We start from the raw sequence: 12593 nt of genomic DNA on the forward strand, positions 1-12593 counted from the left end.
CTGCACGCGCTCACTATAACGATGAGACACAATGACTTCGTCTGAAGTACACAATTCTAGAAATGGCTCTTAGTAAAACTTTGACACGGGGAAGACAATGAAATGACACTCTTTTGTCAAACATAATAATACTCATCTTGTAATCTACAAATTGTGACGAAAATATTTTGGAAATTTCATTTCCCGACTTTATTATATCGAAAAATTAAAACATTGTGAAAGAAAGGTTTTCGCAATTTTACAAGAAATATCAAAAGAAATTTTTAGAGTACACTCTAAACCCATTTTGGTAACTAAAATGATAATCCTTTGAGGTTAAAAACCTTTGATGTTTTTAAACAAAGTAATACTTTGAAAGCTTAGAGTAAAGTCAAATTATTTCTCCGATGTTTTAATATAAAAAATTGCGCATTATTTAACTAAAAGAATTCCACTCAATTGCGTTTTTCGCTTCGGGGTTGTTGAAAGGTTTCGCTTCTTTCGTCGAGACCGAGGATAGGAATTTAAATTCCTTTCGTGTTTTGCAGACGACATACCCTGTAAATAATTTCCATTGCAAAGGTACTTAATGTGTTTTAATGCAAGTGAAAAGTGCATTTGCGACCCTTGGTTATATCAAAGTTCAACAAAACAAGACGTTCTTGACAATTCATGAAATGATAAAATCGAACAACAAGTGTTAATGCAACTTAGAAAATTCTTTATTTCATTAAACATTATATAATTTCATGATATTTTAGATTAAAGGTCCCAAAAGTTTTAAAATATGTAATTTCGGAACTTTGAAATGTAATATATTATTTAAAATACATTTTTCCCAAACGTAAATTATAAATACGTCGTAAGAAGTTATCTAGATCTAAGATATATCGTAGAACAAGAAGATAAACTTAATTGATTCTTACACAATAATATAATCATGCGGGTATAAGCAAATCAAATGAAATTATTTCGATAGTATAATTTCGGTGTCATTCGCTCCTAAGCCTTTGTAAATACAGTAACAATAGTAATCATCTCTGGATCGATCTTCTTTCAAGTAAAATGGTAAGCCATCCGGGAACACGCCATTTTTGTAATTACTGCAAACGTCGATGCAGTTGCTATCAGGTATATTTTCTTCTTTCTTAAAATAGACTAAGCACATTTTATCGTCATAAGTATCTTCACCTTATTTTTTGTTGAAAAACAAAGACAGTGGCGTAGGAGTTTGTTCGAGAGGGGGAGGAATTTTTGGGGGAAACATACTCGTGAAAGAGGTAAATTGCATCACGGCGTAGTGTTAGTTGAAATGATTGGAGTAGCATGTGAGATGATAGAGTAGACCATGTTACCATAAGTAACATTATATTTATAGAATGAGTATGACACTGCTCTATTTAAATTAATTATAGTCTGTCAAAAAGCGTTGGTGATTCGAAGTTTCCATTAAGAAAATTACCGACTGCTGAATTAGAGTGAAAACGGCTTAAGGTTTCAAATTCAAAAATAATTATTTATAAAAAAGAATTGAGTGATTAAATAGTCAATTTTATGATCAACAAGCCGTATTTTTATTGCGAAAGTAGGTGTTATTATTCCTTTTTGAAAGCGTTTCCACTTTCACTAGTCCTTGGCCTTGCCGTTAAAAAAGGCTAGAGTTGGCGATTTCTTGGCATCTTTACCTGGCAGTTTCATAGACTATAGTTAAAACTTGTCAGCTCTTAGTCACAAAATGATTTATATGGCCATTGGCGAAAAGGATTATCATTATTAAAATAATTAGAGTGTCATACTTATGCTATTATGTTACTTATAATGCTAAGTTTTTCTTCATATTTATTAAGAATGTAGTGAAAGTGTGGGAATTTCGGTGGCTTATGAGTAAAAAAAACTAAAGACGTTCTAAAACAATGATTTTTCAATATTTGCCCAAAAGCTTTCGGTTAAATGGTCTTAAATGAGTACTTGTGGTAGAAAGAACGTGTTACATTTTTTTTAAAATAATAATCAGCTAGGCTATATACCCAAGGCACCAGCTTAGGCCCAAGTCATCTAACGACTTCCTATTTCCTAAGGTTCAAATTTTGTCTGATAAAATTTAAAATTTGGAGCAATAATACTAACAAAGAGACGACCTGAGGTGTAACACACCGATTTTGTTCAAACTCGGGGGTTTGGTAGACCTTCATGTTACTTGATAAACCCAAAAGGAAATGTCTCCATAGGCAACCGTTTTGCCATGGCAACCCAAAAAGCTTTTGACAACACAAAATGGAAATTTTCCCATAGAAAATAACATGGGAATCTGACCAATATTAAGGGTAAAAAATTTTAATTTTTGAAAATGCTTAAAATAGAAAATATAAATAAAAGAATAATGAAAATGTTCGTAATTGATTAAAATCGTTACAGGGGTACGCTTACATTTGGTCAGATTCCCATGTTATATTCAATGGGAAAATTTCCATTTTGTATTGTCAAAAACATTTTTGGTTGCCATGGCAAAACGGTTGCCTATGGAGACATTTCCCTTTAGGATGTTTCAAGTTACATGAAGGTCTACAAAACCCCCGAGTTTCAACCAAATCAGTGCGTTACACCTCGGGTCGTCTCCTTGTAAGTGCTTAATTCCCAAACAAATGTCTATCTTATTTCTCTAAGATAAAAAATATTTATAAAATATTCAGTAGTAGGTGGTTTCTTTTCGCTTGTTCCGGGATTTCGGAGGAGGGTAAGAAGATTAACGTTATGACGTCATTTGACTCCGATTCTGTGGTGGCTGGTAATTCGAGTCGGAGTAAAAACGTTTTTCCAAAATATCTGCCTGTGGCCAGGGTTGCACATAAGGCACTAGTCACGGCATTTGACTACTAAAATAAATGCTCTGACTACTAAAATTAACCGAAATCTGGGAGCTCACTGGTCAAAAATTTGCCTAAACATTCATAAACAATGGCGAATATGGCGTATCATAAATTCATCATTCCTCAATCATATTTTACGGTTAAAACGAAATAAAAGATCCACATAATGTCAGAAATACATGAACCTTCACCGCGGAGGTGGGGAGGTTCTCTTTTCGAGGAGGGGAATATGACACGCGGAACTTGCATCCCGTGTTAGAGGAATAGGACGCTGATAATTTCGGTTCATGTATTTCTGGTAATGTATAATAAAGTTACTTTAATTAAAAGGAGACGACTAGTTTCGCCGTACACTTTTAGTCCGAGAACAGGCGAAAAGAAAACAGCTAACTGCTCAATTCCTAACCAAACCTCTGACTTTGAGGGCAAAAACATACGTAAAATAATAGCCAAAATTCCTACAATTCAGCGGTTTTAAATAACCAAGAAAGCTTAACATTAATTAAGTTAATTAATTAATTTTTTTTAAATAGGGTGGATAATACATTGTCATTTAAATGAATTTGTTTTTTTAAGGAAATCAACTGAATGCTACTTACCCCTAAAAGCGCAAACGTTATTTTTTTCCGGGTGGTCGATCAGGAAGCGTTTGGTGTCTGCGCTCATTTTATTCATAAATCGCTGGATCTCTCTCTTGTCAATGACGTACTTGTCTCGCAGGTAGAAGCGCGGAACGGTCCGACAAAGCACGTCAGCTTCGCGGATAGAGTACTTCACGTGCGGCGGAGACTCCACTTCCAAACGCCGTTCCTTACAATCCTCAACTAAATCCGAGTATCTGAAGCAAGCTGCAATTTAGAAAATAAGTCTGATCTTACAACAAGTAGTGATGTGAATTTACCGGTAAAAATGAAAACGGTAAATTTACTGGTAAAATTACCATCAACTTTTTTATTAAATCAAAATAAATGTATGGAACGTAAAATCACAGTGCCGTGAATTCGGAGTCTTTAACAGTAAAATGATTTGGTTTTCTGGTCCAATGTAAAATGTAATTGTTTCTTCTTTTATTTTAAGTTTAAAAAAATATTTTTGGGAGTTTTTTGCTTTATGAAAGTAATTGGTAAATTTACCGGTAAAAACACTCGGTAAATTTACCGTAATTTTACCGTTACCGGTAAATTAACCGGCTCAGCACATCTCTAACAACAAGGCATGCACTATTTTCAAATGCCCTTATCGTTTTTATTATGGCTGTCTATTAAATAACGTGGAATATGGAATGGATACTTCTCGTGATAATAACAAAATAATTATAATCAGCTAGGCTAATACGCAAGGCACCACCAATGGCCTAAGTCATCTAGCCATAAATTCAGGTGGCCGCGTTTTACAATGCGTAGGACGGTGGTGGAAAGCCTTTCATGCCACGCGAGCCTAAACATCCCTACACTAACTATTACCGTTAACCTCAACAAATTTTTCTAACCTCAGGTATTTGGTGTGGGACACCTACATTTGCAGCTCTGGCCGCTCTTTCTTTTGGCTTTAAAAATGTTTGGCACCACTGTACAGGGTAATTTGAAAAATTTAAAGGTCTTCCATAAAGATTTATTTGCAGTTAATATTCCTTTTAAATATATTAATTACTTAATATTATAATTAATCTAAAATCCTATAAGGGGCCCTAAAATTAAAACTTGCTAATTAAGTTTTAGGTATCTTAAAGCAAGTGTCGGCTCTAGGTGAAGTAGCTCTTTTTTCAACAGGTGTCGCTAGCGTCGAAATCAAAACAAGATGCTGAAGCTACATTTTGACTCAAAAGGTGGGACATAAAAGTATGCTTCGCGTTGATTGGTTCGTTTGTAAATTTATCAATAACTTCAATTATAGTAATTGTTTACAATATATTTTATATGGGATATATAATTTAGGTTAAAGTTCACAAGCAGAGTAAACGTGGTCTAAGCATAATACTCTATAATGGCTCTCTGACGACGTTATTGTTTCGCTATTTTGAATTTTAGCTTCCTTTCCCATTAATAGATGGCTCCACGCTCTCCACGAAATTAATTTTTTTCGAAGATTCGAATAGATTCATGGCCATCTCTAATAACAGGGACCTTTTCATAATACAGGTGGCAATGATAAAGCCGACAGTTGCTTTAAAACAAGTTGATATTGGAATAGAATGGCACTTATCCTAAAGTTTGGCTTTTGGAATCTGATAACCAACTTAAATAGAAATCAAGTCGGTCGATTTTGGATGGAAAGCTTGATTACTTATTTCTAGAGTACTTACGAACATGCCAGTTCAGTTGCTTCCTCCGCCTCGTTCCCACCTCTTTGAGAACAAATATTGCAAGCAACATATTGTACAGTAAAACAAATTGCATCTTACTTCTCTTTATTTTTGTTCTGAAAAAGTGAAGAATTAAAAAAAGATCTATAGAAATACTTAAAGTATCGTAATTTCGAGTACATAGGCGGCGTATGAATATCAGTCACACCCCCTAATCAAAGGTTAACATGGTTGCGAGATAGGCCGTATCGGATAATAAGTCGCACCTCCTTAAAATAGGTCCTAAAAGCCTTGTGAGATAGGCCAAATTGGAATAAAAGTTGCACCTCATAATAAGAGGTGTTTAAAACAAAGTGAGATAGGCCGCATCGGAATATAAGTCGCACCTCCTTAAAATAGGTCCTAAAAACAAAAAGTCGAGAGATACAAAGCTTCCTCAGATAATACAAGTAATATATCTACCAGTAGCTGTTTTTACATCTTTAAATATAATAAATTGAGTAAAATGAAGCTTCTTCGACTCAATCTAGGTGGTTCCTTTTACCTTAACTTAACATTACTGATATACTTATTTTTAATATTTAGGCTTAGTTTCTCTATTCGGTGTTATAGTCGCGAGCCAGAATTCCCGCACGGTACTGACGAGTCCAAAATAGGACGAAACCGGTCTACCGTTGGAATTTCTGACTATTTAATTTAATTTATTTTAGTTTTTTACTCGAAGATCTATTTGGTCCGAGTTTCGCGTCTTTTTGTTCGCTCGAAGACCTATCGGTACGAGCTATTAGTAAGTTTTTAAATTTCTTCAAATTTGTAGGGTTCAGCTTTCTTATCCCTTTTCATAATGGAATTATCTACTTATTCGCTAATTATATAAACCTTTACAATGCAGTCCATAGGTGGTTCCTTTAAACTCAATCTAGGAGCAACAAACATAAGGAGAACGTAGCTAGCCTTTAAACACGCTAACTCACGAGGAGACTACCCGAGGTGATAATCACCGATTTTGTTGAAACTAGGTGGTATGTAGACCTTATGGTAAAATGATATTTCACCAAGGGAAAAGTTGCAATGGGCATTAGTTTTTCCATGGCAACCGAAAATGTTTTTGACAACAAGGTATGTATATTTTCCCATTGAAAATAACATGGGAATCTGAGCACTTCTAAAAAATAATAATAATAATTCTAATTAAAATTATTAATTTTGATCCAATTCAAACAACTAAATTCTATTTTATTAATTTTGAAAAAATTCATTTATTACCGTCGATTGGACAATTAGTTGGTAAATACAACTTTTTATTTTTATATTTCGCTTTTCTCCATTTTTACCGATTCTGATCAATTTTTACATATTTCGATCAAATTGACCCAAATTCATCAAAATATCATAAAATTAATTTCATTTGTCAATTTTGATCTATTTTTTTTTTGGTTTTGAAAATTTTCACAGGGGACCCTTAGAAGCGCTCAGATTCCCATGTTATTTTCAATGGGAAAATATACATACCGTGTGGTCAAAAACATTTTCGGTTGCCATTGCAACTTTTCCCTTTGGTGAAATTTCATTTTAACATAACGTCTACATACCCGCCTAGTTTCAACAAAATCGGTGATTATCACCTCGGGTAGTCTCCTCTCGTCAGTGTTGTTTAAAAATTTCATTGGACGAACCTTTACGCTGAACGTTTTACGGGCGGGGGGGGGGGGGGAGACAATTTCCGAATTTTCCCCTTCCGACGGCAGCAGGCGCTAAAGCGTCCATCCAATGTAAAATGTACCCAGTGAAATGCACGACTTTTGACGTGTGGCGTTGTCCTTGTGTGGGGTGCTGTGTTTGTTGCTCCTAGGTTAAAGCAAGTGGCGATTTAAAAAAAAAAACCCGTATATGCTTTTCCGTATTACAGCGAAAAGACGTGGTAAAGTATCGCCCCCTATCATAGCCACAGCGCAAAATAATTAATTATATCAATTTAAATCTCAGGTGAACCGGCAAGGTAAATAACTCATTCCCTCTTTAAAATTATTAATCGTACTTCAAGGTCGATAGCTATAACAAAGTATGGTAAACTTTCATGTTTTACCTTCATTTTGTTCAATTGGAAAATTTATTATAATTTACCAAAACTAAATGGGTTGCTGAGCCTCTGTCGTAGCTATTATACTGCGTCGGACTCGCCTACCGACATTGACTCTATTGAGCCATCGAGGACTGGTACTTTTGGTTAATACGGTTTTTAGGAATTGGTGCGCAAAATTTTCAAGATAGGTCCCACGGTAGGTAAGTTACGTTTTAGCATCATAAACACCAAGGCGTATTTACTCAGAATTACGAGAATAACGTTCAGATTAGAAAATGAAAGTTCAACTTGATTCGTGCGGTCACGAAACGTAAGACAGTAATCTCTGGGTTGCGCTGTTTTATCGACCTAATAGTGTTTGACCATTTACTCGTCAAGATTCTAGAGCTTAGAAACTAAAAACGTTTCATTTTGCTATCTTAAGTGTAGTTGACAATAGCCTCTCTTTCAATCAATTCTGATGAAAACACAATATCGTTCGGTAATGAAACTACAAATATGACGTATAAAGCATTTTATTTTTGTTAAATGATTACTCAAGTGTCAACTCTTCAATCTTTATTTTATAATACCTAAAATAGCCTATTTGAAAAACAAATTACCTCGTCTATGAAAAAAACAAAATCCATCAGGTATGAAATTCAAAAAGCATTTTCACACAATTTCAATTTAGTTAATTGACTTTAAATAGTAATATTTTAGATACGAATTAACTATCCAACGTTGTTAGCTGATGATGATGATTATTGCAATTAAAAAAATTTTATTTATTTATTTATTTTTAATTTAGTTTATTACTCGAAGATCTATTTGATCCGAGTTTCGCGTTGCTCGAAGACCTATTGGTACGAGTTATTAGTAAGTTTTTAAATTTCTTCAAATTTGTTTAGGATTTAGATATATTATCCCTTTTAATTATGGACTTATCTACTTTTTCGCGTATTTTATCATCCTTCTCACAGTCCATAGGTGGTTTCTTCTAACTTAAATTTTTTTTTAAATCGTTTGCTTTTTTTTTTTAATATTGATGACTAAAAATTAATTTCATCCTGAAGTTTCAATCTCTATAGTAAGTTTAATTTTCAAATTATGTTTATAAATTCTTTGGTGGAAAGAGTCCAAATCTTGTCTATTACTTAACCAAACAAAGACAATTTCATCCTCTTAATCCTAAACAAAATAATTGTCAATGATGGGGGATTTCCCATTGCTATACGCATTCTTTTGTTTAACTATTGTGAAAACATTTTTCAATCTATTCCGGAGAATTCCAAGATCGTCAATAACTGGATTATTGCACGAATTTTTTTTCCAGTTTCATTTTTGATACGAGTAACAAATATTAAAGAAAAGTGTATAAGAAACCATAACAGTCCTTGAAGACTCCAAATACGTTTCACAGAATCAACATCGTTTTAAATTAAACTTAAGTACAAACGATCATATTTTTGAAATAACTAAGGAAAACATCTGTGGATAAAAATACGAAATCTATTAGATCTTAAAAAGGCTTTTTAAAACCAGTAATGGATCTAAATCTCATTACTCTGGATGCTGTAATTTGTCAAAATTGTTACACTAAAGGTATAAGAAGCATAATAAAATACTTACGTATTATAATTGATGCAAATTTTAAATTATACCACATTATTAATAACTTATAACAAAAGAATAAGTGTACCCGATTTTATGAACTACGTATGAACAAGTTGAATAAGACATAAATAGAGTTTATGCAAGCTAGGAGCAACAAACACAAGGAGAACGCAGCTAGCCTTTAAACACGCTAACGAAGGGTTGTGTACGAATTTCATTGGACGAGCGTCACGAGCCTTTACACTGAACGTTTAACGGGCGGGGGGGAAGACAATTTCCGAATTTTCCCCTTCTGACGGCAGCAGATATTCAACGCAACCTGTAAGCCTTACTATACTAAAATTTAATTATTTTTTAATAATATTATTCCACCACAATTATTATTTATATATTACAGTACACATATTGAACCGATATATCACCGGGAGCTATTATTACATTTGGAAAAATAAATATATATTCAGCCGTAGTACTATCTAGTAAATAAAATACATCTTCAGTAGTTTTAATTTACTTCATTTTCCGGTTTAAATATATATTTATTAAGCCGTAGTTCTGTCTAGTAAATAAAACACATCATCCGCTTTACGTTACTTCAATTTCCGCTGTCCCAGTTACTAAAGAATAGCCGAAATTGGTTATATTAGGGAACAAAACTCTGCAACAAAATTCGTGATATTTTCGTTCGAGAAAGTCATGCATTTATAGTTTCGAAAGCTGCGACGTCAATTACAGCTTATATGGGATATAAATCGTGAAATCGCGACGGGTTTGCTTCAAGAGGACAGCGCCTTAATTGGGTGCATTAAATCGCACTTAGAATTTATTATTGAGTGACCTAAATTAGAACTTCTCATTTAATTTAATAAAGTACGGGATTCGAAGAATTTTATCAAAGAACTTTAAATCTAATCGAGGACGAAATAGTTTGCATATAAATTGCGAAATAATATGGAAAATTTTTAGTCCCTAATTTGGCTTAAAACATTTGTGATCTTGAACAAAATGGACCCTTTTGTGGAGGCACTAATAACGATACCAAACACAAGTTTTAAAATGTCCAATAACTTTAAGTTTTTCATTAATCTGGAATTTTAACTCTAACGTATAACAAAGATTTTAATCTGAGTCGTATTTGTCATATAAATCAACAATACAGCCCTATATGGAAACGTGACAAAAGACACTTTGCCTATTGGTAAATTATTACGATTACTATTAACATATAAGCCTATCATAAGGTCCCCAAAAGTAAAGTTCTAGGCCAAATTTTTGACGATCACATACCCGTTATTAAGAAGTAGGTATTCAATATCTGTACCTCCTAGTGGCTACGTCCTCAACTAGGCATTTCCCCTAATGAATTTCGCGCGTTGATTTTATAAAATGTCTTTACGCTTGCCCAACTTGTTGAATTGTTGCCCTGGAATAGTTCAGCCAATGCCTAAGAATGAGTTCATAAGCTCTTTAGTGGGAGAGAAAACGGATCCACAGCTGAAGCGAGGAGGCAACATTTCAACAAGATGGCCAAGGTTATTTAATAAAAAGAACTATTAAGGTAATATTTTAGAGGTAGAAATTTTGAAAACGAAGATGGCGGCTAGCGCTACTGCCCTATCGTCGTACGTTCATTTTCTTATCTCCAGGACAACGCCGTTAACATAGGCTCCTATGCTAGACCTTTACTTGGGGGCAGGCCCGTCTTAAGACCTTTTGGGGCCCTGGGCTAAATTATTTCTTAAGACATTTTTTATCCCCAGCGGTCAGCCTTTGTATGTCCGTTGTCTAAATTCAACTACACAATAATCAAACCAAAACTTTTAATTTCAAAAGTATAACATAGGCCTACTGAAAATAAGATTTTTACTGACACTGACTCTCTGTTAGGTTTTAGAAATTGTTGGTACCGTAGGATACGCGATGTGGCGATGAGTCAAATTACTTTAGACGTAACTAAAAGAAACGTAATATTAAATTAACATTATTAATATTTAACCAACTAAACCCTTATCCCTAGAGTAGAGGCTGTATGGCAGGCCTTTCCGGGGCCCTAAAACTGGCTGGGGGCCCTGGGCTGTAGCCCATTTAGCCCACGCCTTAAGACGGCCCTGCTTGTGGGGACCTTATGATAGGCTTATGCTATTACAGAAATGCTTTATGTACATTTTAACCCCAGATTAGCTGATTTTATTGAAATGGAAAAGGAAAGTTTTAAGATGTAAGATATCTTTACATTATGAATTTTTGGCCACTAGTTCGTCTAATAAAAGGTTAGAATGTTCACTTTTATCAAATATTTTTTAAATTTTGTTAGTTAGAAAAAAGTCGTATCTTATACTTAAATTAGAGAAAAGTAAAATAAAATAAGGCATATCTTAAATGTGTCTTTTAGAGTTTTTTTCAAAAAATCTGATTATGATAGACTTCTGTATTTGTGATTTTATGTCAGTTCAATAATCGTCTACCTGCTAGTCAGGTGGGCTTTAATATGAAACGCGAAATTCCAAAACTAATAACCTCATGGATAGTAAAATTAGGAATTCGAGATTTGTATAGCCTTATTAGTTTTTAAAATAGGAAGATTTATTTATTTTCAAATTAATATCACTTTGATAAAAATTATACCTCTAATTGATTCTAATGGTGTAATATTCAATTTTTGGCAACTAATATTTACGTGTCTCAAAATGAGAAAATACGCGATAGAATTTTATATTTTGCTTTTAATAAAGAGTATCAATAAATTAAAAAAATCAATATAATGAATTTAATTATAACCCTTTGAGACCCAGAATTTTTATACAAAAACTAACATTTGTATATCGTTAATTAATTATGTAAAATCTTTAAAACTATTGTAAGCACATAATGTTTGCATGTATACAAACGAAAATAGTAATAAATTTTACAGATCAAGAGCCCGAACTCTTAAATTTACTCGACCTCTAAAAATAAAACGTTTATCTATATATTTGTATATAACATATGTAATTATATAATATGAGGTGCTTTTACAATTAAAAATATTATAAATTATTTTTCCAACCAACCCAACAATAATCCGCGATCCAATAATCGAAATAAATTGAAGTGAAATCTGACATAGTTAACAAACGAAATGAAGGCTTACCAAATTCAAAGCAGAAACACAAAATGCGACTGAATATTTTGTTCCACTTCTTTAGATTGTGAAAAGTTTGGTTTTGAGCTTAAAGTGAGGTATTGAAAATATAAAACTTTAGTCAAAGGATTAAATTACACAAACAGCCTGGAGAATATAATTTTGGCATTATTGGGTTTTTATGCTCAATTTTATGCCATTTCCTCTTAATTTTCATTCATTCTCAAAGCGCTCTCGCATTACAATGGACCATTAAAACTATTATAAAACGCAATAAATAATAATTCAGTTAGCTCAAGAATACTATTATCGCGCTTCGGGTAATCTATTAGCGGAAATTATAAATTTAGCCGCCTAACAGTTACTTTTATGACTATAATAAATAAAATCAATTGCTTTATGTTTAAAGGTGGTAAATAGTCAGTGCAAATATTCCAATATATTGTGACGTTATTTTTAGTAGTTGGCGCAAGAAATACCTTAAAATACACACCTTTAGTAATAGTGTGTGTGTGGGGATAACAATCTATGGTGCCCAGCTTCCCCTCCTACTTTAGCTTATGGGAGAGCTATTGACTCATTCTGGAGTAGCCGACTGAAAAACCTAGTGTTGTTAAATTTCCGGAAAAATAAAATGAGCGGAAA

At 33.4% G+C, this 12593-nt stretch overlaps 1 protein-coding gene across 1 annotated transcript; it reads right to left on the reverse strand.

Annotated features, from left to right (window-relative positions):
- Positions 1-735: 735 nt before the first annotated feature.
- On the reverse strand, positions 736-12037 carry LOC149926141 (uncharacterized). The gene is made up of 4 exons (XM_090160634.1): positions 11958-12037; positions 5149-5264; positions 3446-3694; positions 736-1137 (listed from the first exon to the last, which is right to left on the reverse strand). Exons 2-4 carry the CDS (start codon positions 5240-5242, stop codon positions 947-949), a joined length of 534 nt encoding a protein of 177 aa, XP_090016760.1. The 5' UTR covers positions 5243-5264; positions 11958-12037; the 3' UTR covers positions 736-946.
- Between the last annotated feature and the right edge of the window lie 556 nt (positions 12038-12593).

Source organism: Leiobunum rupestre, chromosome 10 (genome assembly GCF_980474605.1).
Source record: "Leiobunum rupestre chromosome 10, qqLeiRupe1.1.hap1, whole genome shotgun sequence".
Taxonomy (NCBI): Eukaryota; Metazoa; Arthropoda; class Arachnida; order Opiliones; family Sclerosomatidae; genus Leiobunum; species Leiobunum rupestre.